At 49.7% G+C, this 26,286-nt stretch overlaps 1 protein-coding gene and 1 non-coding gene across 6 annotated transcripts; both read left to right on the forward strand.

Moving 5' to 3' along the window:
* Positions 1-707: 707 nt before the first annotated feature.
* LOC121103559 lies at positions 708-841 on the forward strand. Its single transcript, XR_005835811.1, has one exon. It is a non-coding gene; the product is annotated as a U4 spliceosomal RNA (small nuclear RNA).
* A 7,802-nt stretch (positions 842-8,643) lies between these two features.
* IGSF23 (immunoglobulin superfamily member 23) lies at positions 8,644-24,579 on the forward strand. Of its 5 annotated transcripts, none has more exons than XM_008684444.1 (6): positions 8,644-8,783; positions 16,008-16,334; positions 17,620-17,892; positions 20,005-20,158; positions 22,858-22,919; positions 24,267-24,579. In XM_008684444.1, the coding sequence occupies exons 1-5, from the start codon at positions 8,720-8,722 to the stop codon at positions 22,889-22,891; spliced, it is 852 nt and encodes a 283-aa protein (XP_008682666.1). In that variant the 5' UTR covers positions 8,644-8,719; the 3' UTR covers positions 22,892-22,919; positions 24,267-24,579. The 5 variants fall into 5 exon arrangements, with proteins under 5 accessions (XP_008682666.1, XP_008682667.1, XP_008682668.1 ...); XM_008684445.1 differs by lacking the exon at positions 24,267-24,579 and adding an exon at positions 21,727-21,968 and having other exon boundaries at positions 22,858-23,210; XM_008684446.1 differs by lacking the exon at positions 20,005-20,158.
* Positions 24,580-26,286: the final 1,707 nt, after the last annotated feature.

The following is a 26,286-nucleotide window of genomic DNA, read 5'->3' on the forward strand; positions in this document are numbered from 1 at the left end:
TTTTTTTTTTTTTTAAGATTTTATTTATTTATTTGACAGAGAGGGAGACAGCCAGCGAGATAGGGAACACAGCAGGGGGAGTGGGAGAGGAAGAAGCAGGCTCATAGCGGAAGAGCCTGATGTGGGGGCTGGATCCCATAACGCAGGGATCACGCCTTGAGCCTAAGGCAGACGCTTAACCGCTGTGCCACCCAGGCGCCCCCATCCAAACATATTTTGAAGCCTGGTTTGCTCATCTGATCATACCCCAGGCTCAGTTAAGCGTGGGATGGAGTGAGGAGAAGGGACACAGGTGGAGAGCTAGAATGTCCATTAAAATGTTTTAAAATACCAGATGGATATTAAGGGGAAGAAGCCCAACCCCACCCCCCACCCCGCAGTAGACTTGAAGACTGGAGTCCTCACCATTGTAGACTCCTCAGCTTTGCAAGAACACAAGAGTTTTTCAAATGTAACTCTGAGAGGCAAGGCAATTATCCAAATGTAGATATTTTCCAAAATGCGGGCTAGCGAAATGTCACCATTAACCTCCAAATGGGATATAAAGTGACTGGTTATTAAGTCTGAAAGATGGCCCAGGTTCAAAGCCAGCCTGGAACAACTCAAACCAAAGTTTTTATTTTTCTCTCCTACTTTGTTTCTTTATCTTGGTGGGTGAAAAGTGTTGCATGCCTTGTGTTTACCTGTTAATAATCCTATTATTCATAAGCTTTGCACAGTGGCACTGTCAGAGCCAATGATGTTTATCTGAGGCGTGATTACTGCCAATTGAAAACTTTCCCCAATAATCCTAGAATTTGCATTTCCTGTGCATTGTGAAAGTTTTTACCATGTTACAGCTGCTTCTTTATACTCATAGTGCTCAAGATGTTGACTGGAACTCCAGGCTGTTCTAACTGCTGGTAACAAAAACCTCAGCAAGGTAAGAAAGAGAATATGTTCTGTCCTCTTCTGCAGCTTCAGAAAAGCAGACTCTGACTCATGAGACCGTCCTTGTAAATGTATTCCTAACAAAGAAGTCTTATAAGACACCCAGACTTCAACGATTGATGTTGCTGCATCCTCTGACAGCCACCTTCAAACTCCTACATTAGTTTGCTAGACCTGCCATAACAAAATATTACTGAGTAGACCAGTGGCTTAAACATCAGGAATCTTTTTCTCGTGGTTCTGGAGTTGGAAAGTTCAAGATCCGTGCTGGCAGAGTTTGTTTCTTCTGAGGCCTGTCTTTGGCCTACAGATGGGCATCCTTCTGTGTCCTCAGACGGCCTTTGCCCTGTGTGCACATATCCCTGGTGTCTTTTAGTCTTCTTATGGAAGTCCTGTTGGATTAGGCCTCCACCCTTATGACCTCATTTAAAGTTAATTACCTCTGGGTAATTGAGCCTGGCTGGCTCAATCAAATAAGCATCTGACTCTTGATTTCAGCTCAGGTTGTAATCTCAGGTTCATGAGATCAAGCCTCATGCTGGGCCCTGTGCTCAGCATGGAGTCTGCTGGAGATTCTCTCTCCCTCTCCCTCTGCTCCTCCCCACCACTCGTGTGTGCATGCATATGCTCTCTCTAAATAAATAAAGTCTTTAGAAAAAAAAGTTAATTACCTCTTTAAAGGTCCTGTCTTCAATACAGTCACATTGAAATTTAGGACTTCAACATATGAATGGGGAGGAACCAAACTTCAGTCCGTAACACCTCTAAAATCTGGATTGCTTGTCTTAACTAATAATCTGTTGCCCTTGCTAATAATATGTACATCGACACTCCCTTTTCCTGAAAAGTACAAGGACTTGGGAGTTTTCATTGTCTTTTCTCTCTCCTCCCAACCTCGTGGAGCTAAAAGGAACATCATAATTCTGCCAGACCTTCTTATTCAAACAAATAGTGTCGCATCACTTAAATTTGTGTTTTTCTCCTATTCATCTATGGGCTGTGGCTGAAACAGCAGCGCAAGAAAATTGCTTTCACATGGGAAATGCTGGCGCACCTGTATTTTCTAAATGTTGAGAGAGTAGGTCTGGTGCTGCGACATGCTTGTGCATCTGATTTGTCTTAGGAACTGGATTGCTTCCAGTTCTGAGAGGCTCAAGGGGACAGACCCAGCCTAGGGAAAGAGAGCTAGCTGGGTGGGTGCATTCTGATGGGAAGGAAAAGGAAGCCGATTCCCTCAGGCCGCCCAGGCTGAAGATCTGAAGTTGCAGAACTGACCTACTGGGGGAGCTGCTACCGCCACCATCATAGAAAAGTGGGGAATTGAAAAGCTGCTACTCCTGGCGTTGTTGGCTCCAGAACCACGCCACGTTGTCTAGATTCACACAGAAAAGAGCCTCTCAAAATGCACAAAGCCAGTCACTGGCGGTGCTTGTCAGAATCGGTGGCAGAAGCATCATCAGTGCGGCTCCCATTTCACTTCCCTTTTCCAAATCTCATGAGATACGTCACATTGGCAGAACCCTGGCTTCACGGGGAGTGAGGAAGTGTGGCTTTAGCTTCCCGGCCTCTGTAGCACGGAAAGGCACGGGAGAAAGAAGGCTTGAGCAAACAAATCCACAATCTAAAACCCCTGGGACATTTTCTCTTCGGCTTCCTACAATCAGGGGGAAACCCATATCTGGTCTTTCCCTTGCATAAGTAGGGCCTGCTTTGCGGAAAAATCTCCAGATAATCTCTGGTTTCTTTGTACTGACTTTTCTACCAGCAACTGGGTGGAGACTTAAGAGCTCAATGAATATCACCCTTCATCCTGACCTAAAGGCAGAACCGATATATAGAGAGAGAGATGCAGAAGTAAAAAAGAGAAGACAACATGTTGGCTTTATTACCTGAACAATAAAGAATTATCAGGAAACATGATGGAGCTGTGGGGCCCAATGGGTTTGCCATCACCTCCCCCTTTTTTCTGCTCCCTTAAATTGAGCAGCTTAATTTAGGATATAAATTTGGCTCTGTGTAACAGATTCAAAATAAGAATAGCTTTAATTACATATAAATACATGTAAATGTATTTCTCTCTGCTGTAACAGTGCAAGCTGGTGTACAGCTCTGCTCTGTGACGGTGTCAGGAGCCTGGGCTCTTCCATCCTGTTCTTGGCCATCCCTGTGGTGCTGTGCTTGTCCTCATGGTCCAGGATGCCACACCACCGTGTCCCCACCGTAGCCCGAAGAAAGGGAAAACAAGAAAGGAAGGGCCCAGTCCTTTAAGGGCATGACCCCAAAACTGCACTTCTGCTCACACCTCATGGACCAGAACCTGGCCTCCGGGCCACGCTTGCTGCAAGGGAAGCTGGGAAATTTATTCCAGGCAACCATGTGCCCAGCGAGAATTTCTTTAACTGTGAAAGAGGGGGCTCATAGATCAGGGGTGAGGGCCCCACTAGTTTCTCTTCCATATAATCTTACTTGTGGTAGGCCCTTTATCACATGGCAGGAAGTGGCAGACTAAAATGGACTATTTCTAGAGACAGGCAAATCCAAAAACGGAGGGAGGGCATCTCTGAGCCACACAAGCTGTTTCCTCTCCCGGATTCATCAATCTCATAACAAGGAAGTGGGACAAAAGCTGTATCCTTATTCCAACTCCAGGTTTCTAACTGGGGCACTATTGGCATTTTAGGTGAGACGAGTCTATGTCGCAGAGAACAGTCCCGCTATTATTGTGAGGACATTTAGCCCAGTAAACATCAGTACTGTTCTGTCCTCAGGCAGGGTGACAACCAAAACGAAAGCAGATATTTCCAAACCCCTGGAAGGATCTGGGGTTGCCCCTGACCAGTCTTTCCATGGAAACATGAAACATGTGGGATAAGACCTCACCCTATCGAAACCTAGCCCCTGGCGGGACAGGGGGTCCTTTTGGCCTTCCGGCTGCCTTTTACAATTCAGCTTTGTCCAGAGCCCCCCAGCACTGGCTACTTATCCTGTTATTAGTGAAATGATGCTTTACTGCTCCCCTCCAACACACCAAGCCCTTGCGCATGCGTACCAGGAGACATGAATGATGATGTTGCAAGGGCTAAAGGAGCCAAGAAAACAGGACCTGACCTGTGCCTCATCCCAGGACAGCAGGAAGTGAGGCTGGCTTGGAGTAAGTGTGCCTTAGGAGCGTTTGGCCTTCGACAATGTATCGAACCACACTCATTGTATCCCTTTTTCTTCCTGTGAAGAAGTGGAAACAGTATCTAACACTATGGATGTTAGGAGCCCCATGTGACTAAAAGATTGGTGTGTGTAATGCTTAAGATCACAGATTCTGGAAACCAGCACCTGGGTTTGCCCAGTCATGTACCAGCTGCGTGGCCTCTCATAAGCTGGCTACCCTCTCTGTGCTTCATTCTCCTCCTCCGTAAGAGGAGAATGGCAACCCCTGCCCTACAGTGCTGCGCCCCACTCAGAGTCAAGTTGTCTGTAAATGCTAGCGTTTGTCATTGTCATTGTCATGACTCTCTCCTCCAAGCAGGACTCATGTTCTTTTGTAAATGCTAGCAATTGTCATGACTCTGTCCTCCAAGTGGAACTCATGTTCTTTTTTTTTTTTTAACTCTAGACATTATTTGAATTTCACGAATTTTTCCATTAATGTCCTTCTGTTCCAGGATCCAATCCAGGATCCCACATTGCATTTAGTTTTCATGTCTCCTGAGTCTCCTTGTGACAATTTCTCAGTCCTACCTTGTTTTTTCATGGCCATGGTCATTTTAAGGAACACAGGGTATTTTGTAGAATGTCCCTCAATTTAGGCTTGGCTAAGTTTTTCTCATACTTAGACTGCGATTCTGGGTTTGGGGGGGGGGATATCATGGAGATGAAGTAGCTCTCCTCCCTCTCCCACCCCTCCCCTCCTCCTCCTCCTTATCCTGCTTCCCCTCTTCTCCTCCTTTTCCTCCTCCTCTTCTTCCCCTTCTTCTTCCCCTTCCTCCTCCTCCTCCTCCTCCTCCTCCTCCTCCTCCTCCTCCTCCTCTTCTTCTTCTTCTTCTTCTTCTTCTTCTTCTTCTTCTTCTTCTTGAAGTGTTCTTCTTATATCATTTCAGGGCCTACATAATATCCACATAACATCACTAGCCAGGTTAAACTTGCTCCGTTGGCTAAGTTATCTGACTCTAGTGAAAGAGAAGTGACTCATTAGATGTTATATCTGCCATTTGCATTCTGTTTTCCTACGTAGTTAATCCTTTCCCCAAGTTATCTATGGACTTGATGATGGTTTGTTATGATTTCTGCAAATGTAACTTAGCTATTTCTTGGAGTATCAGCAAGGGTTGATTTCAACTCCATCCTACCTTGATCGGGCCATAAAGGCAAGCTACGTACTGATTGCTCCTTGTCGTCTTCTCTTTCTCCCTCTCTCTCTCTCTTTCTTTAAATAATTTTTGAAAATTTTAATGGCTTTTTTTTTAAAAAGCTCATGACACAAAATTTACCATCTTAACCATTTTTTTAAAGATTTATTTATTTATTTATTTGACACAGAGATAGACAGCCAGTGAGAGACAGAACACAGGCAGGGGGAGTGGGAGAGGAAGAAGCAGGCTCCCAGCGGAGCAGGGAGCCCGATGTGGGCCTCGATCCCAGGACCCTGGGATCACGCCCTGAGCCTAAGGCAGACGCTTAACGACAGAGCCACCCAGGCGCCCTCCCACTGAACCATTTTTAAGGTGCAGTTCAGCAGCAAGTGTCTTCACATTGTGGTGCAACGGATTAGGGCGCATGTTCTTTTGATGACGCACCACAATTGTTTGCAGTTATGTGGACAGATACATTCCATTTTCATCGTTACATTTTTGCTATCATCTGCATTGATGCAAGTAGCCTATTAGGATGTATTTTATGGGTGTTATTGTTTAAAAACTGAGTAGAACTTCTTTTAGATGAGTCATTTTTAAGCAAAATATTGAGTAAATAAATAAAAGTGCAGGTGGAGGGGCGCCTGGGTGGCATAGCGGTTAAGCGTCTGCCTTCGGCTCAGGGCGTGATCCCGGCGATCTGGGATCGAGCCCCACATCAGGCTCTTCCGCTATGAGCCTGCTTCTTCCTCTCCCACTCCCCCTGCTTGTGTTCCCTCTCTCGCTGGTTGTCTCTATCTCTGTCGAATAAATAAATAAAATCTTTAAAAAAAAAAAAGTGCAGGTGGAGTGCGCACATAGAAGGAATTACGATGTGGTATGAGGAAGGCTGAGGTTTGGGGAACACAGACCTGCTGAATCCTCCCCCTCCCCCAAGGCATCCCTTATCCAGCCTCAGTCTCCACTAGATCCTGAATCACGTGCTCGCAGAAAACTCTGTTTTTCACCTTCCGTTTCCATCAGAGTTCTTTGGGAAGCAAGTAACTGAATCGCAAGTCAAACTTCCGGGAAGATCAATGGGAATATATAGACTCAGATGACACAAAACTGGCTTCAGGCACAGCTGGATCTAGGTGTTTAAGTGATGTCATCAGAAATCTGTCCATCTACTGGCTTGCTTTCTTACGTGTTAGCCTCATTCTAGGCAGCTTTTCTACTCATGGTAGAAAGAGGGCCCCCAGCTGCTCCACACTAAGTTCCCTCGGCTTTGTGAGCCAGACAGAAAGAAAATGCTTTATTCCCCAGAGTTCCAATAGAAGTCTTCTGTTTGCTTTTCCTGGGCCTGTGTTGGCTGGTGTGTGCAGCTATCACTGAGGCACCGGGTTGAAATGCTCTTATTGGCTAGGCTTGGGTCGCGTGCCCAACCCTCCCCCAATCACTGTGGTTGGAAGATGAAGTGCTCTAATTGGCCAGGCCTGGGCCTCCTCTCCCTGGAACTGTGAGAAGGCTGGTTTCTCAATGCAAACTCCAGATGCTCTTATCCCAGTAAAAGAGCTTGAAAGCTGCACAAGCTAAAACCCCAGACTCTTCATCCTCAGATGGTTATTGATCCTGTTGTAAATATTTGCTTATCACCCATTGATAATCCCCTGGCTTGGTTAATCGCCCCAGCAGGCCTTCACAAAAATCATTTAAAAAGGCAGTGTGGGTAATGCTAGTAAAGATATCACCAAGTCACTTGATAATGACTATTTTCAAAGACTTGTGGGTGAAACTTTGCCCCAGGGTAGAACCTGGACCTCTTTGGGAGGGAAAGGCATGAGCTGCTGAGTCAGATAGGAGTTCAAATTCCAACATTCCCATGACACTCACTCACTACTCCTTGTTCATCCACTATAAAAAAAAAAAAATTACTGAGCACCCTTGATATGCCTGGCACTGTTCTAGAGACTGTGGACACAGCCAGACAAAATCTGGACAAAACCCCTACCCTCCTGACGTTCTAGAGAGGTGGGTGTAGGACAGCGGAGACATAATAAACAAATGAACAAAGAAATGAATAATTTCAGAGAGTAGTAAATATTGGAAAGAAAAGAGGGGCGCCTGGGTGGCGCAGTCGTTGGGCATCTGCCTTCGGCTCAGGGCGTGATCCCGGCGTTGTGGGATCAAGCCCCACGTCGGGCTCCTCCGCTGGGAGCCTGCTTCTTCCTCTCCCACTCCCCTGCTTGTGTTCCCTCTCTTGCTGGCTGTCTCTCTCTGTCAAATAAATAAATAAATAAATCTTAAAAAAAAAAAAAAGAAAGAAAGAAAAGAAAACAGTGTGTCTTGCTAGCAAGAAGCTGGGACCTCCCCTGTCGCAGGCATTAGGGAAGGCTCTTTGGAAGAGTTGCTATTTGATTTGACACTGGAACAATGAGACGCAATCAGCCGTGAGATGATTTGTGTGAGGTGCTAAGAAAAAGGAGCAGCAGGGACTAAGGCCCTGGGGTGACTCCCTCCAAGAACAGACAGAAGCCATTGTGAGTAGCTGTGTGAGGTTAGGTGAATTACTTAATCTCCATGCGCCACTGGGAAACGAGGATGATCATTCTGAGCCCGCAGGGTTGCTACGAGGATTCAATTAAACAACAATCCCTAAAGGTCAAGTGCCGTGCCCGGCATATGGTGGGTGTTCGCTTAGTTTCAGCAATACAATTATTGAGGAGGAAAGAATGGATCCAAAGGATGAGAGAAAGAAGCTTTTGGGGCTTATTCTCCCAGAGTCCAAAATTCAGAATATTGTATGAGCAAGGCCCTGAGAAGGGGCTTCTGAACGTGCCTCCAGCATATCCTGGATACCAATAGCAATAGTTCGCATCAGGTTAATAGCTACTGCCATTCATGAGCCCCTACTCTACGCCAGGCACTCTGCTGGACATCTGATGTCCTTGGGCCCCTCTGACCGAGGCGGTCACTATTATCAACATCCCCATTTTACAGGAGAAAATGGAGCCTCAGAGCTGATAGTCCCAGAGTCTGGAGCCAAGACAGGTGGCAAGCAAGGTCCCGGCCACCCCCTACCTGATGACCTTTGGCCATTCCTCTCCTCTGATGCGAATTGACAGAGGCAGGACAATTCTGCCCCACCCTCCACCTTCATCATTCTCCCCTCCAGGAGGGCTGGAAGGGGGAGGCAGAAAGGAAAGGGAGTGAAACCCCAGAACCCCTTCTCCCAGAATCCTGCCCCTGAGTGCTCCCCACCCACCACTACCATTAACCCAGTGCTAGAGAAGAGTGCAGGTCTGGGTGGCGAATTCCCAGCCCCCGGCAGGAGCCAGTCAGGGAAGCGGGGGTGTGGTCAGGACGGGGGCGGAGCCAAGGCTGCGTACTTGACTGTACTGTCTAGGAGGCCCCACTCCTGACAGGGTGACCTCCCTTGCGCCGGCGCCTGGACAGAACGCGGCATGAGGTGTCCTCTGGACGCCGGGCCTGGCCACAGCCCTGCCTGGAGGAGGCTACTTCTGACAGGTGCGTAAGGAACAGTGGCTTCACTGTTGGGGACAGGGAGAGGACACCCCCAGGGAGAGTCTCTATCCAAGTCAGACTTGCCCCCTCTCAGAGCTCTGCCTCTAGTCAGTTGACAGATGCACAAGAGCTCTTGAAGTCCCCCCAAGAGGCCGCGATATTGTCCCTTTTTACCAAGGAAGGAAGTGAGGCTTGGAGAGGGGCAGAGTCACCTGTCCAAGATCGCTGGCTGGTGAGGGCAGAATCAGAATTCAGGACCAGGACCACCCGTGTCCAGCCCTTTTTCACCGAGCACCATGGCTTACCCCAGCTATCTACATCTAATAATAATTTTTAAATAATAATAATAAGATAGGGGCGCTGGCTGGCTCATTCGGTTGAGTGTGGGATTCTTCGTTTTAGAGCAGGTCACAGTTTCGTGGGTCGTGGGATGGAGCCCCGCCTCAGGCACTACACTCATGGCAGAGTCTGTTTGAAGAGTCTCTCTCTCCCTGTGCCCCTCCTTCCACTCACATAATAATAGGGGCGCCTGGGTGGCTCAGTCAGTTAAGCATCTATCTTCAGCTTGGGTCATGATCCCGGGGTCCTGGGATGGAGCCCTGGCATGGGCTCCCTGCTCAGTGGGGAGTCTGCTTGAGATTCTCCCTCACCCTCTGCCCCTCCCCCTGCTCGTGCTCTCTCTCTCAAATAAATAAATAAAATCTTAATAATAATAAAATAACAAGTCATGGGGCGCCTGGGTGGCACAGCGGTTGGGCGTCTGCCTTCGGCTCAGGGCGTGATCCCGGCGTTCTGGGATCGAGCCCCACATCAGGCTCCTCCGCTAGGAGCCTGCTTCTTCCTCTCCCACTCCCCCTGCTTGTGTTCCCTCTCTCGCTGGCTGTCTCTATCTCTGTCAAGTAAATAAATAAAATCTTAAAAAAAAATAACAAGTCATAATATCAAGAGGTCATGTGACTGACTTCTTCTACATGCCAGCCTGTTCTAGGTGCTTTCATGAAGTAGCATTTAATTCTATGAGGCAAGGGCTATACGATTCCCACTTCATAGTGGGGGAAACTGAGGCACAGAGAGCTTATGTGCTTTCCCCAGACCACACAGCTTAGAAGTGGCAGAGGGAGAATTTGAACCCAGATGGTCTGGCTACCAAGACCACACTTTCCAAAGATGACACACACATGCACTCTCAGAAAGTAGATGAATTGCCTCCTTTTCCAGGTCTTAAAAGATCTGGTTCCATGTAGTTTCAAAACCCCAAATGCCACCTTGTTTAAAGCTTTGCTTCATCCCCGGCTCAGGCCCGTGTCCCGCTGCAGTGAGAGTCTAGTGGGACATGGGGGGGCCTCAGGCCAGTTTCTCTTTGTGCCTTTCCTCCCCACCCAGAAATGTGCCATGGGCAGAGAGGAGGAAGGCAAGGATGGGGGCAGGAAGGTTTCTACTTGGCTATTGTACTTGTGAGGTGGAGACAAGTCCTTCTGTGTGGTTGAGGCACTGTTGCTGGATCTGTCTGGGTGGGGGGCACTTTGAGGACCCTCGTCACTACAGAGTATGTTCCCATGGCTCCATGAACTGGGCTCGCCACCATTTCCCAGCTCCCTCCAGCCTCTTTCTGCCAAGGTCAACCCCTGGGAGCCCTGTCGCACGAGGGTCTTTGCCAGACAGCCTCCAGCCAGCTCCCTGCGGAGGCATCCACCACTGCCTCGCGGGAAACAGGAGGACCCCTTTGTGGTCACACAGAATGCTGGAGGCGTGGGTCATTTCCACTCCAGCCTCTACTCCCTCTGCCCCACAGGCCCTTTCCACGCCATCCCTCACTTGGAGACCTAGAGGTCTAAGTGCCCGCAAATTCCAGGGGACGCATTTCTAGCTCTCTGGGAGAGGTTCCCTTGGAGCTGCCCTCACTTGGCCTGGAGAGGAGGAAAGACCCAGGCCTTCCCTCTCCCCTGGGGCGGACTCGCAGTTCATTTTCAACTCTCCCCGCAGAAAGCCTCACTCTGAGCCTCCTCCTCTTCTCCCTTCCCACAGCCTGGCAGGGGTCGAGTGGCCGGTGCTGGCAGAGCTAGTGACATGTAATCCCTGTTAGCAAGACCTTAGTTGGGCATGGAGGTTCTCGGTCACTGCTCTTCTGTTCTCAGCCCCTGGGACCTCTGTGGAAATGTTGGGGCATGGGAGAAGTCAAGTGTAATATCTGGTGTGTGTCTATATATATATCTGCTGATTCAGGAAGTATCCCCGACTGAAATAGCCACACTCCTAAAAAGTAAGAGTTCTGGAATCATCTCTACAGCTCTGCCTCTGAAATTCCACCCTTCAACCTGCAGGCTTAAAACGTGTGTATATATACACACACACGTATACATAAAATCTATATAATACCTAAATGAGACTGTCCTCAGCCCTGAAAATTCATGATCTCATTGAATCTCAGGCACTCCTGTGAAATGATTACTATCAATGACCCTCCTTGATGAGCGGGAAAACTGAGGCCTGGAGCCCAGAAATAATAAGTGGCAGAGTCAGGGTTATGATCCCAGGTCTAGTGGCCTCAAAGTCTACAAGTGAAACCATGATTCTACAGCAACCGGAGGAAGGGTCGCCAAGACGTGAGGTCTTCTAAGGTGCCTTGGGGACACTCGTTGAATCACCAGGCACCTGCAATGGTGTCAGAGTCAGAACTCCATCCCCGAGGGGCGCCTGGGTGGCTCAGTCATTAAGCGTCTGCCTTCGGCTCAGGGCGTGATCCCGGAGTCCTGGGATCAAGCCCCACATCCGGCTCCTCTGCTGGGAGCCTGCTTCTTCCTCTCCCACTCCCCCTCCCTGTGTTCCCTCTCTCGCTGGCTGTCTCTCTCCCTGTCAAATAAATAAATAAAATATTAAAAAAAAAAAAAAAGAACTCCATCCCCGAATACAGACTGGGTGACCTGAGATCTTCCACTTCAATCACTTATTCAGCAAACACTCCTGAGAGCCTGCTGGGTGCCCAGCTTGTACGGGGTGGTGCTGGGGACAGAGCGGCGACCAAGACAGCCCCAGCCCTGCTCTCCTGGGGCTCACAGTCCAGAGAGAAGACAGACCCGTCCCCGAGTGGGTAGGGCAGGATGTGGGGGGCCCAAAGAAGAGGGCTGAGGTCTGAAGCTGGGGAGGTGCTGGCCAGAAAAGGACCTTTCAAAGCTGTCAAAATCGAAATAAGAGCTCAGGAAAATGTGGTGTCGCTTATGCAAATTGTTTCATAACTGGGTAAGAATGCAAATTTTTTTCCATCAAGATAGAAAAGCAACATCCTGAGCAGGTCCTTGGGTGGAACACTTTGTTCCTGTCACTTTGCGGCAAGAGCTCCCATCACTCCATCTCCTGATGTCCCTGCCCGGACGCTGTAGTGTCTATCTCCAAGCATCCCTGAGGGTCAGGGAAGGCTTCAGAAGGGGGTTGCCTGGGCTGAAACTGGAATCACAGCTAGATAAAGATTTATGGGAACAGCATTCTGGGTAGGGGGAACCGCACGTGCAAAGGCCTGGAGGCCAGGGCAACTGCACGGAGTTCAGTCCGCCTGATACAGACAATGAGGGAAGAGTGGTGGGAGGGGTGTGGAGACGTAGTTGGGTGTCACGCGAGGGGATCTGCACTGTGTCCTGATAGCGCTGGGGAGCCGCAGAAGGCTTATGAGCAGGGGAATAGAAAAGTCACACCGGGGGCACCTGGGTGGTTAAGTGTCTGGCTCTTGATTTTGGCTCAGGTCGTGATCTCAGGGTCATAAGATCAAACCCCGTGTGGGGCTCCATGCTCAGCGGGGAGGCTGCTTGAGATTCTCTCTCTCCCTCTGCCCCTCCCCCAACTCTCTCTCAAATAAATAAATAAATCTTTTTAAAAAGAAAAACCACACCAGCTGCCAACTCAGAGATTAAATCAGTGGAGGTACGAGGTGGGCAGTGAGCCCCCTGACCCACCCAGAAGGCCCTGTAAAGGCCTCCCAGCTCTCCACTTTTGACCTCGGGTCTGAGACTCAAGCTCACTGTGCCTCAGTTTCCCTGCCTATAAATCAGACTAGTGCTGACCTCAGAGTTGTGGAGGGGACCAGTGAGGTCGAGGTTGGGAGAATCTGACACAGTCCCTGGCACATAGCCAGCACGCGGTGTCAGCTGAACCCCTTCTCCGCCCCCTCCCCCCGCAGCTGCCCTTCTGCAACCCGTTACATCCACTTCCAGAGCCCAGCACTGTCTGTATCTGGGGATGCTGCCCTGGGAGTCATTACCCCTCGCTACCATTTCCCATTCCAGAAGAGAGCTGATGCTTTCACATTTGTTCTGTCACTGGGTATTCCTGATCCTTAAAATGGAACCACTTATTGCATTGCTTTTTTTTTTTTTAATCTTTAAAAGACAAATTTACAGCACCCCAAGGACTTGCAATTACAGAAGCAAGTATGGTACTAGTGATGATAATTACAATTATAATGTCAAGCATCGATTTCGCAGTCACCTTGTTGGTACATTGTTCTAAGCCATTTACAAGCATTGGATCGGGGCTTCTCAACATCGGCACTACTCACATTTGAGGTCCAATGCTTCCTTGTTGCCAGGGCTGTCCTGAGCATGGTAGGAGGCTGAGCAACCTCCTTGGCCTTGGCCTCCACCACTGGGTGCCAGCAGCAAACCCCACGTCATGACAACCAGAAAGACTTCTAGACATTCCCAGTGTCCCCTGGGGGGAGCAAATCATCCCCACGTAAAAATCACTGGAGGCATTAGCATTCCCATTTTATAGATGAGGAAACTGGCGCTCGGAGAGGATAAGTAGTTTTTCCAAAGTCACCAGAGCTAGTAAGTTTCGGGACTTGCACCCTGGCCGTCCAATTCTGGATCTTACATTCTGGTGTGTGTGCATTTCTGTGTGTGCGCACCCGTGTATGTGTGTGTGAAAGACTATTGAGAACACTTATGCTCTCTTATTTCCTTTATTCAAATTTTCCTTAATTTTTGAATGGGTTGTTCATTCCCACGGTTCAAATCTCAAAGATACAGAAAAGACCTTGAGTGAAGTCTCCGTCCTATCCACCCACCCAGTTCCCCTGACCCTTCCCTCCCCACCGTCACACACAGAGAGCCACTGTTTTGGCGTACCCTTCCAGGGTTTCTTTGTGTGTTTATAAGAAATGCAAATACGTATTTACTTTTCTCCCGTTTTTACACCAAAGGTAGCATACCATAAGAACTATTCAGCAGCGTGCATTCGTATCTTAACTACATACTCTGGGAGATCTTTCCCTCTCAGTTCATGCCATTCCGGATTTCTCCCTCACCCTTTTGTACAGGTGTGTTGTTCCACTGTGTGAGTGGACCACAGTTTATTAAATTGGTTCCCTATGGACGGGCACTTGGGTAGTTCCAGTCTTTAGCCATTATAACAAAGGTGTGGCAAATGACCCTGCCCGTTAGTCATTTTGTATTGATAAAGTATATCTGTGGAACACATTCCCTGATGATTAATTTCAGGGTCAAAGGATATGGAGGGCCCCCTGGGTGGCTCAGTTGGTTAAGCGAATCCCTTTGGCTCAGGTCACGATCTCAGGGTCCTAGGACTGAGTTCCACATGGGGGGGCGGGGTGTCTCTGCTCAGCAGGGAGTCTATTTCTCTCACTGCCTGCTGCTCCCCCTGCTTGTGCTGTCTCTCTCTGTCAAATAAATAGATACAGTCTTTAAAATAATAATAATAATTTGTGTTTCTCTTACCATGAGCACATCTGAACATTTTCCCAATGTCAAGAGACCTTTGGATTTTCTTTTCTATGAATTGCCTACCCATATCCTTTGTATATGTTTCTGTTAGGTTGCTGATATTTTTCTTGTTGATATCTCAGAGCTTTTTACATATTAGCCAAATGAGCTCTTGGTCTGTGAGATCTGTTGCGAATCATTTTTCCTGATATGTCATTGTTCTTTTGACTTGGTGGGTGGTATTTGTTTTGTTTTGTTTTTCCACTTGGCCGAAGTTCTTTACATTTCCATCTCAAATGTTTCAGTCTTTTATGGCTGGACCTTGTGTCTTTACTGCAATAGCCATCAATCCAATGAGAGGCAGGAGAGTGGGGTGGGTAAGGGCATCGGGTCTGGAGCCAGACCCTGAGGATTCCACTCCAAGCACCAAGCCACGTGGAAATTTAATTAAAGGAAGTGAGAGCAACCGGGGATGGTGGGGCACACTCATTGGTCTACTTCACGGACAGAATTTTGCCTGCCTGGGTATGGATCACAGCCCCACTGTTTATCACCTATGACATCCTGGCCAATGTCCTCAATTCCCTGAGCTTCCATTTCCTCAATCCTCCTGGGGATATAATAGTTGTGTTACTCAGGGTTGAGGCAGGAAAATGGTCCACTCAAAAGGAGTAATGAGGGGGGGTTGATAAAGGGGCTATTTAAGGAGGTGTAGGCAGGGTGTAGGTAAACCCACCTGCGATCGTGCGGCGCCCAGAGGCTAGCCACAGCAGAAAGCTGTTACCTCCTCTGCACTAGAAGCCGTAAGAGGAAGAGCAGACCCCCAGAACACCAAGACAGTGGCATATGGAGAGGGACACCAATCACAGCTTTAATAGAGGGGCTCAGCCCCATGTTGATGGAGCAGGGAGGGAGCTGTGGGACCAACTACCTCAAAGTCACTCCCATTGGCAGAAGCCAACCCCAAGCAAAAGACAAGGGGACCTGACAATGCAGCTCGAAGAAGTCAGCCTTTCAGGAAGAGAGCAGGGCAGAAGAGGTCAGAGAACGGATCTGCAGGAAACCCTGAGTAATGTGTGCTTGGTGGGGTCGATGTAAGGAGTAAGTAAGATAATATATGTTCAGTGCTTAGAACAGTGTCTGGCTTGTAGGACGTGCTCAGTGAATGTTCCCTTTTTCATAAGATTTATTTATTTTAGAGAGAGAGTTAGCAAGCAGGGGGAGGGGCAGAGGAAGAGGGAGAGAGAATATCCTCAAGCAGACTCCCCGCTGAGAGTGGTGCTTGAGCCCAGGACCCCGAGATCATGACCTGAGCAGAAATCGAGAGTCGGACAGCTAACCGAACGAGCTACCCAGGCACCCCCCACACACACACACACTATTTCTGTCATTAACACCATTATCAACTCTCGACATGCCACACTCCTTGACAGCTCGGGAAGGGCTGGGGCAGCAGCTCACCCTTGGTCCCATTTGCTCCCTCTGCCCTCTCCTTTCCCTTCCCACCTCCTCCAAGGCATCCTGATCACATCCTGCGCCTGCTCTGCCTCCTTGGAGCTGCCCGCCCCCCAATCTCCAGACCCCTTGACCGAAGGAGCCAGTGCCCGCCTGCCTTTCCCCGGAAGCCCGAATGGTGTTCTCTCCACTTCCTGGTTCCGAGGACACAAGGCCCGGCAAGAAAGCCTGATCTTCCCCCCTGAGGGCCTCCCAGGGCCCAACCACACCAGCCAGGAGATGCTGGACACTCAAAGCAGTCTGATCATCGGAAGCGGGACAGCTCAAGACACAGTGCTGGAAACCAGCAGAAGACGCAGGAGTGCAACAGAGCAGATACCTGGCCAGGGTGAGTGGGGCCGAGAGGGACTGAGTTCTCAGGCAGAGAGAAGAGCATGGGAAAGCCTGAAGGGGTAAGAGAGATCCAGAGAGCAGGAGAAATTGCATGCAGAGCCAGGTAGGGGGTGCAGGCCATGAGAGGCTGTTGGCTTTTCAGTGTAGCCTGGGGAGACAGGTAGACCTAGTGGTCTGCAGGGCAGACCATGCGGGGCCTGAGATTTCCACTCAACAAAACACTTACTAACGCTAATTCTTATGTATGCATCAAATCCTTTTTTACTGCCTTCTCTGTCCTGGGTGATGCTGGGCTCGTGGGCAGGGACATGCGAGAACCCAGCCTGGGAGATGGGTAGAGCTCTCCAGAGGAGGGGCCATCCGAGCTGGGACCTGAAGGAGGAACAGGAGTTTGTTCCGTGAAGAATGGGAGAAAGTACTCCTGCAGAGAGGCCAGCTGGAGTAAACACCGAAAAGCAGGAAGGACTGGCTCCAACTTACTGAGCCCTCGCTACGTACCAAACACAGGGGATTTCACAACCCTTTCATGAGTTCTTGGTTTGAGCTGAAGTTCTTTTCACTTTATCATATGGCACTGAAACTGGAAATCAGCTCAGTGTGGAGGCTCCTGGTACTCACCACGACATCAGACTTCCAGGCAAATATTCGCTGTGCCTCTCTCTGACCATGAAGCCTGGGCCTAAGAGCCCCTGGACCTCAAGTCTCTAACCTGGGAAGAGAACTATTATAGATGCCCCATCTCTGTAAAGAGGGTTCCCAACAGCCAGTGGAAAAGGTCCCAAGGTTTGGAGGTCCCCCCTTGACTCCTCGCTTTCTCTCCAATCCATCAGCAAATCCTGTGGACTCTGCTTTTGAACTAATCCAGAATCCAGCCACTCCTCCCAGCTCCTTGGCCTCAGCCCGGGCCAGTGGAGGGCTGAGCAACTGGGATATTTATATACCAGCCCATGCCAGTCATCGCATAGTGCCCTGGCTATGCCCATCTCCCAGTTCTCTGGCCTGCTTCCTCCTTGGCCAGAACAGGCTCTGACAGCCAGAGAATGCTCAGGCAACAGGTGTAATGTGGCAGTTGGAAGTGGTGAGGGTGAGGGGCTGGGCTGGGGACTCCAACAGCTCTGCTATAGCCTCGTGTCTGGAGCAGCACTGGGCACCAATCAGGAACTCCAAACATGTTTATTGATGAATGAATGAATGAATGAATGTCCCTGTGTTGGACAAAAGAAGTGCTCAGCCTCTTTGAGTGGTCTCCATCCATGCGACCCTGCTCTCTGTTTGCACAGCCAGCTCCAACGCGGTGATGCTGCTGACATTCCCCTATGCCTCTGAGGGCGTTATCCAGAGTGACCTCAACTACTCGGTGATCCTGGAGTGTCTGGCTTCTTCTATCACCCCCAAACCCGTGCTGCACTGGACCCTCAATGGGGAGCCCTACAGGACGGGGTCTATGCTGATCATCCGGAAGTTGTCCTGGGAGCAGCTGGGCACCTACGTATGCACGGCCAAGAACAGCCAGGGACAGTATTCCTCCTATCCTGTGACGCTGTCACTGCCACGTGAGTCCCCCAACCCCCACCCCACACTTCTGTATCCTTGGTTGCATTGAGCCACCTCCAGAACAGTCCATTCTGAGCCCCTGTCTAGCCAAGATGTCATCCCATCCTTCCATCTGCCTGGCAGAGTGGGGATTCTTAGCCCATTTTACAGAGGCTGCCGCTGACAGAGTTGAACTCTACCAAAAGCTCAGCTCAGAATCTGGAGGCAGCTGTCTAGGTCCTGGCTCCAACTATTTGCTGGCTGTGTGAACTTGACCTCTCTGGGTTTCAGCACATACCTGCAAAAAAAAAAAAAAAAAAAGCATGTGATAATGAGTGGTTCTGAGCACAAGCTTTGGAATTTGAATCCTGGCTCCACCACTTCCTTGCTGTGTGACTTTAAACCACTGCCTTGACTTCTCTTGGCCTCAGTGTCCTCATCTGTAAACTGGGAAAATAATAGCACCCACCCCAAAGTGTAGCTGTGAGCATTCAATGAGATAAGGAGGTGAACAGCTTAAAATAATAGTGCCCAGTGCTACTGAACACTAGTGAGTGCTGAGAAAGCACGAGCTAGTATCGTGGCTGCAACTACCATTATCCATATTATTATTAATTTTGTGACTATTTCTGTACGTGGTGGCCTGTGTGGAGCCCTAGGTGGCAGTAGCAGGACCAGCCAGTTGAGATCAGGAAAGTGGTCTGGGAGCTGGTTAAGCCTGGATTCAATTCCGGCCCTTGTGCCTTCCCAGCCAGGTGACTTAGGGTAAGGGACATCCCTTCTCTGAACCTCTGTTTCTTCCTGTGTATAATGGGGGTGACTGTGTATACCTCTGCAAGGCTGTCATAAGGAGCAGAAATAATACAGGAATGAGGCCAGAAGGACACCTGTTAGGAAGCAGGTGCTTTAAGGGCACCTGGCTGGCTCTGTCGGTGGAGCAAGTGACTCTTGATCTTGGGGTCATGAACTCAAGCCCCACGTTGGGCATGGAGCCTACTTTAAAAAAGTAGAAGAAGAAAGAAAGCAGGCCCTTTAAATAGCAGCTACCCTCATGAATATGATTTTGTGTGTACTTATGCATGCAGGACAAGAGGCCTGGAGTGAGCTGGAATGGTACAGAGGATCTGGCCAGTAGAGAAGAAGGGGAGGGATTTAGGCAGCAGGGAACACATGAGCAAAGGTCCAGAGCATGGAAAGGGCAGGGGTGATGGAAAGCCTGGCATGGCTGGGTCCTAGAGAGCTGCCATTTCTTCCCAGACAGGGTCCAGCAGGAGCTTCAGGATTTGGTTTGGGGGTGATTCATTGGGAGAAAAAAGTTTAAATCCTGTAGCAGCTGGTGACTCTGATATGTTCATTGAGAATGACTTTCAGGACCCCTTGATTTATTCATCAACTATTCTGGAAATGTTTATTGGCTACTTACTACATGAGCAGCCCGTGCTGGGCGGTGCTGGGGACATTCTGGAGACAGCCCTGGCCCTGTCCTCAAACAGCAATGTTTGAGTGGGGGACAGGCCAGTGGGGGACAGAACCATCCACAAATCATAATGACCAGAGTGGGCAAGACTGGGGTCGGGGAGCCAAGGGATGTGGGACCCAAGGAGCCACCTGACTCAGCAAGCAGGTCAGGGAGGGCTTCCTGGAGGAGGGGACATCTGAGCTGATACTAGGATACATAGGAATTATCCAGGCCAACGGGAGGAAAATGGCATAAATGGCATTCTAGGCCAGGAAGTAGGAAAGAGAGATGAGCTTAGGAAATTTAATAGAGTCCAATGGAAATAAGTTATAAAGGTAGGGAGAGAAAGAGAGCTGAGGCTGGCCAAGTGGCAGGGCCTCAAAGGCCAAAATGAGGGATGCTTCCTCCCCAGGTCCTGGGAAGCCACAACAAGGTTCTGAGCAGGGGAGGAACAGGGTCAAGTTTGAGCTTTCCACACACCCCTCTGGCTTCTAGTGGTGGGGAGGTGGGAGGGGGAGAGACTGGGTCAGGAGAGCCAGGAGGAGGATGGGGTGGAGACCAGAGGATGGGGAGGAGGGTGTCGACTGAAGACGCATGCAGGAGGTGAAATGGTGGGAGGTGGGGGTGTGGAGGGAGGATGGCTCCTCCAGTCTCTCCCCTTCTTGGTCCCCAGAAGACAACGTGGATCCCACAGATGCTGAGCCCATCGAGCCAGACCCCGTTCTCTCTGTGTCAGGAGGAGCTGCCATCAGCCTCCTCTTGGCTGGAAATATAGGGGCCGTAATGCTGATCGGAGGCATAGGCTTTACCATAGTCCACAGCATAAGGTATGTGCTGTCCTTCACCCCGGCAATGGCCTCACGTCCGCTCGGCCCCCACAAGACACAGCTTACTCTGCAGCAAGACAGAAGCCCAACCCGTAGCCTCATCCAAGAAGCTTTAGACTCAGGGAGGAGGATACTGACCCCTGATGCATCCACCCAAAGTGACAGCAGGGAACAAAGAGACAGAAAAGGATTCTGGAGCTCATCTGCCTAGGTTCAAATCCCAGCTCTACTCCTTACCTGCAGTGAGGCCATGGGCAAGTCAGCCCCGCTGTCTGTGCCTCAGTTTGCCCATCTGCAAAATGCCATGCTCGGGGCTGCTGTGAGGGTGAAACAAGCTAGTATTTCTAAAGCAGCTACACCTGTGCCTGGGATGTGGTCAGCGTCACAGTCGTTCCTTCTACACGTATCAGTCCAGTGCACGCTCTGCCGGCCCTGGGGAAACCACGGGAAGAGCAGCAGGAAGTCCTGGACCTCACGAACTTGCATCCTAGTCAGAGACACCAGCAATTCACGTGGTGACCAAGTAAAATATAGATAGCGTGTTGGGTAATGATGAGTGCTAAGCAGCGGAGTAAGGCTAGGGAGTAAGGCCAGGGTTGGGGTGGGGCACAGTTTAACTAAGTCAGTGAAGGCCTCCGCAAGAAAGTGACATCTGAGCAAAGACACTGAGCAAAGGAAGGATAGATGTCAGTGGATGTCTGGCGGAAGGACATACCCACCAGGGAAAATAGCCAGTGTAAAGGCCCCGAGGTAGGACTTGCCTGGCGTGTTCAAGCAATAGCAAGGAGACCAGAGTGGCTGGAGTGATGTGAGGAATGGGAAGAGAAATAGGGCATGAGATCAGAGAGGGAATGGGGGTTGGGGTGGACAGACAGCATAAGGTCTTGGCCATATAAGGACTTGGCTTTTGTTCGGAGTGACATGAGAACCATGGAGGGTTTAGAGCAGAGGAGGGCTGGGATCTGACTTGCATTTCAATCCTAGATGTATTATCTATTACTGCAATACTCTAATATCTTACCATGTATTGAGTGCCTATTATGTGCTTGCCAAACATTATTCTATTTAATTTCCACAAGAGCTCTGCAAGTGGGGGGGGGGCGCAATGGATAAGAAAGAAGATCTTGTTTTTGTCAAAGAGGAAAGTAAGGCTCAGAGAGAAGTGACTGGCCCAGACCCCACAGCTAGAGAGGAATTCAAACCCTGAACGCTGCCTCACTCCTAGTTCTCGCCCCTGCCCTCCACTGCCTCTTTTCCTGCCATAACAACACAAGCCTTCATAGCTTACATACTACAAGCTGACATGGTTTGCAAAGGCCTTGTGGATCAAGTGGGAAAGGCTGGGGCCAGGTCTCCAGTCCCTTGGTCCCAAGTGGAACCTTCCAGAAGTGAGGCAGGGCCAGGCCACTGCCTGAATCCCCTGCATCGTCCTCATCCCTGCAGCAGCTGCAGCTTCCCAGGCCCTCAGTATATGCCAAGAGCCTTCAAGTCACAGCTACTCTGAGGGATGGGTACGTTCTTGTCCTCATTTTCCAAGTGAGTGAACCAGAGAAACTCACCTTGTCCAGGGACACGCAGCTGACAAATGGCTGACCCTGAACCAATCCCAGATTCAAATCCACAACCACGTTCTTAGAGGAGAAGGATGCGACATCCAGTCCCTGCCTCCACGAGCAGGCAGAAGGGCTCACTTCCTGTCCTCCCACCATTTCGGCCAAGACAGACAATGATGGGCAGATGCTGACGTCAGCCAGGAGGAACCAGCCTCGAGGAACCAGCGTCTTCCAGTCACCGCAGCCTTGGAGATGAGGTCACAAGGATAGGCGTGGCTGTCTTGCCCCTACCAGTGGGGAGGAGCAGTCCTCGGGGAAGAGGCTTGTGGGCTGAGGGGAAGCACCACCCATGTCCACCACACCCACCGAGGGCCAAGAGAGATCCCTGGTGTTTGCTGTTAAGGCCATGGGCCCTGAAGCCAGGCTAGCCCTCTACCCTATCTGTAAAACACGGATATGGTAATTCTTACCTCAAAGGGAAGGTGCATGGATTACATGACTCGGTGGGAGTAAAGTACTGAGAACAGTGCCTGGCAATGTAAACCTTCAGTAACTGTCAGCCACATTTATGACGGTGGTGATGATGGTGGTGATGATGGTGGTGATGGTGGTGATGATGGTGGTGATGATGGTGATGATGATGGTGATGGTGATGAGGATGGTGATGATGATGATGGTGGTGATGATGATGATGATGATGGTGATGATGGTTGTGATGATGATGGTGGTAATGATGGTGGTGATGATGGTGATGGTGATGATGGTGATGATGATGGTGATGATGGTGGTGGTGATGATGATGATGGTGGTGATGATGATGGTGATGATGGTGGTGATGATGGTGATGATGATGGTGGTGATGATGGTGATGATGATGATGATGGTGGTGATGATGATGATGGTGGTGATGATGGTGGTAATGATGGTGGTGATAACGGTGATGATGATGGTGATGATGATGATGGTGATGATGGTGGTGATGATGGTGGTGATGATGATGATGATGGTGGTGATGATGGTGCTAATGATGGTGGTGATGATGGTGGTGATGATGATGATGGTGATGATGATGTGGTGGTGATGATGACGATTTCTCCCTCTCTCTCTCTCTCTCTCTCCCTCTCTCTCTCTCTCTCTCTCTCATAGGACTAACAGACAAAGAATACGGATGTGCTGCTGAAGTGGGCACTTGTCTGTCAGCCTCAGAGGTGATGCCAGGAAGGGCAGCAAGAGAATCCTGGGGCTGGGACAGGATACAGTTCCTGGGGGCTCCAGATGAGACCTCCTCCCTCCTGATCATTTGTCTTTGGGATGTTCTCATCTTGCTGAGAGTCCCAGAGACTGCCTTTCTGTCCCTCTCCCCAGCTGCCAGTGTCCCTTCTGCCCAGCTCACCAAATCCCTGGAAGCCATCTCCACAAGCAGTCCACATTTCATAAAATTCGTGGGCTGAAAGCAAAGGATACTCAAGAGGTTCAATAAAAACAAAAGGAGTAATTTATTTTTTTTAAGATTTTATTTATTTATTTATTTGACAGAGAGAGGGAGAGAGCCAGCGAGAGCGGGAACACAAGTAGGGGGAGTGGGAGAGGAAGAAGCAGGCTCCCAGTGCAGGAGCCTGCTGCGGGGCTCGATCCCAGAACGCTGGAATCACGCCCTGAGCCGAAGGCAGACACTTAACGACTGAGCCACCCAGGCGCCCCAAAAGGAGGAATTTAATACAAGGATCCAGGAAGACTTCCAAAACTCCAAGGGCATATCAGCACTTGCTGTGTGACAAACTACCCACCCTCAAATTTAATGGCTTGAAAAGACAGCCATGGATTTCGATTACAATTCTGCGGGGTTATCAGTTTGGGCTGCGCTCGGCTGGGCCATACTTCCGGCCTCTGCTGGGTCTACTCATGCACTTGCGATGAGTTGGCAGTTACCCAGGGGCTGCCTGGACTGGGACAGTTGTCTGGAACAACTAACCTGTCCTGCACATCAGCTAGCTGTAGCGGGCCGACCCAAGCTTGTTCACATGACAGAGGCGGGATTCCAGGAGTGAGAGCAGAGGGCCAATGCCTCTTAGGACCAAGGTTAAGAATGGCACATCATCATTTCTGGGGTGCCTAGGTGGATCAGTTGTATGAGCGTGTGCCTTTGGCTCAGGTCATGATCCTGACCTGGGGGGGGGGGTCCCTGCTCAGCGGGGAGTCTGCTTCTTCCTCTCTCCCTGCCTCTCCCCCCACTCGTGCTCTGTCTCTCAAATAAAATCTTAAAAAAAAAAAAAGGCACATCATCATTTCTGCCACATTCTTCTGGCCAAAGCCAGCCACGTGGCCAGCCCCGATTTGAGGGGTAGGAAATGGACACCACCTCTTGATGAGAAGGAAAGAATCTATGGCCATAGTTTTCAAGCTCCCACTGAAGGCAGTGTGTGGTCAGAAAACAGGAATGCTGCTGGAACCAGGGTAGTAGCTCTCTGCCCCTCTCAGCCCCCAGCCCTCGCCCTGTGTCATCCTCTTCTCTGGGTACATGGGATTCACAGTTCTCTTTCTGTCTCTCTCTGCAGGTGGGTGCTCAGTTTTTCTCCACCTGGGGAAAGATACAATCCCATAACTTCTAAGTCCACAGAATCCCTTCGCCTTGTCCCCAAAACCCCTGGAGAAGGCATCTGATTGGCTCACTCACGTCAGGTGTCAACCGTGGTCCCGTTCCTGTGGCTGGGGTGGGAGCCAGGAGGATTGTACAAGCAGAATTCAAGGGGCTCAGCCCTGCCTGTGGGGGCTCGTTGCTCAGAAAACGGGGCAAAATGTTCGTAGCAGCATTGTCCACAATAGCTAAATCGTGGAAGGAGCCGAGATGCCCTTCAACACACGAATGGATAAAGAAGGCATGGTCCATATATACAATGGAACGTTACTCAGCCCTCAGAAAGAATGATTACCCAACATTTGCAGCAACATGGACGGGACTGGAGGAGACTATGCTAAATGAAATAAGTCAAGCAGAGAAAGACAATTATCATATGGTTTCACTCATTTATGGAACATAAGGAATAGCAGGGAGATCAGTAGGAGAAGGAAGGGAAGAATGAAGGGGGGTAAACAGAAGGGGGAATGAACCACGAGACTATGGACTCTGGGAAACAAACTGAGGGCTTCAGAGGGGAGGGGTGTGGGGGGTTGGGATAGGCCGGTGATGGGTATTAAGGAGGACACATATTGCATGGAGCACTGGGTATTATACCCAAACAATAAATCATGGAACATTACATCAAAAACAAATGATGTCCTGTACGGTGACTAACATAACATAATAAAAAATTTAAAAAAAAAAGAAAAAGAAAAGAAAATGGGGCAAGTTTTGCTTTGTAAGCTGGGCAGACACCCCAAAATGTCTCCTACACATGCAGCTTATTTTTGCTCCCTTTCAGAAAAGGAAAAAAGAAACCTGGATGCAGAGAAGTGGGGGAGGTGGTCAGAACCCCCAGAAATCCATGGCCCATTTGTAAGTAAGATTCACCACTTGATTTCAAGCTCTTGGAGATCCTGGTAGATGGCGGGCTGAGGGGAAAGGAGTACGGATGAAGCTCTGGCGTGGATGTCTCTGACATCTGAGGAGCATCGGTGCTTTTGTGACCAACACAAAGCCACCTCTCACATCACTATGATTAGTAGTAATAGGAGCAGACCTGAGTTCAAACATCGTCTGCCAGCCCCAATACCGTGCACCTTAGGTTCACATGGGTACATGGGTCATATCGTCTTCACTGAATCCACCTCCGTTTTACTGACAAAGCAGGGGAGGCTCAGAGAGAGGGTAAGTGACTTGTCCAGGGTCACATGGGTAGCACAAGGTGGAGCCGTTCTCCAAGCCAGCTTGCCTGGCTCTGAAATCTCTGTTTCCAGTCACCCCAGTTTCCTGTTGCTCCCTCCTCGGGGCCAGAACCCCCTTCCTCTTCTTTCACGAGCTCCCATCTCCTGTGTCAGGTAGTGGTCATTGTGCTTGTGTACTTAGGATAAAAGTGAAGCTCAGAGAGGGCAAGTGACTCGCCCAAGGTAACACAGCCATGCATGATGTCAACTCGTCTACCCAATTCCAAAATCCGAGCCTTAGACCAGTGCTGTCCGATAGAACTCTCCGTGGCGATGGAAATATTCTGTATCTGCACCCCTCAATACATGTGGCTATTGAAACCTTGAAATGGGGATAGTGTAACTGAGGAACTCAATTTTTGTGTTTTTTTTTTAAGATTTATTTATTTATATATTTGACAGAGAGAGAGAGAGAGAGAGCCAGCAAGGGAGGGAACACAAGCAGGGGGAGTGGGAGAGGAAGAAGCAGGCTCCCAGTGGAGCAGGGAGCCCGATGCGGGGCTCGATCCCAGGACCCTGGGATCACACCCTGAGCCAAAGGCAGACACTTAACGACTGAGCCACCCAGGCGCCCCTCAATTTTTGTTTTTAATTCAATTTAATTTTAATTTATATTGCCACCTGTGGCTAGTGGCTATTGTAGTGGACAGCGCAACTCTAACTCATTGTTAAAAATAAATAAATCTCAGGCGCCTGGGTGGCACAGCGGTTAAG

This window comes from Ursus maritimus, unplaced genomic scaffold (genome assembly GCF_017311325.1).
Source record: "Ursus maritimus isolate PB19 unplaced genomic scaffold, ASM1731132v1 scaffold_19, whole genome shotgun sequence".
Taxonomy (NCBI): domain Eukaryota; kingdom Metazoa; phylum Chordata; class Mammalia; order Carnivora; family Ursidae; genus Ursus; species Ursus maritimus.

Coding starts and splice junctions, on each gene's coding strand:
- IGSF23 (XM_008684442.1), top strand. CDS start 8,720: ATGAGGTGTCCTCTGGACGCCGGGCCTGGCCACAGCCCTGCCTGGAGG. Junction 16,335..17,619: donor AGAGCAGATACCTGGCCAGG/GTGAGTGGGGCC, acceptor CTGTTTGCACAG/CCAGCTCCAACGCGGTGATG. Junction 17,893..22,857: donor TGTGACGCTGTCACTGCCAC/GTGAGTCCCCCA, acceptor TCTCTCTCATAG/GACTAACAGACAAAGAATAC.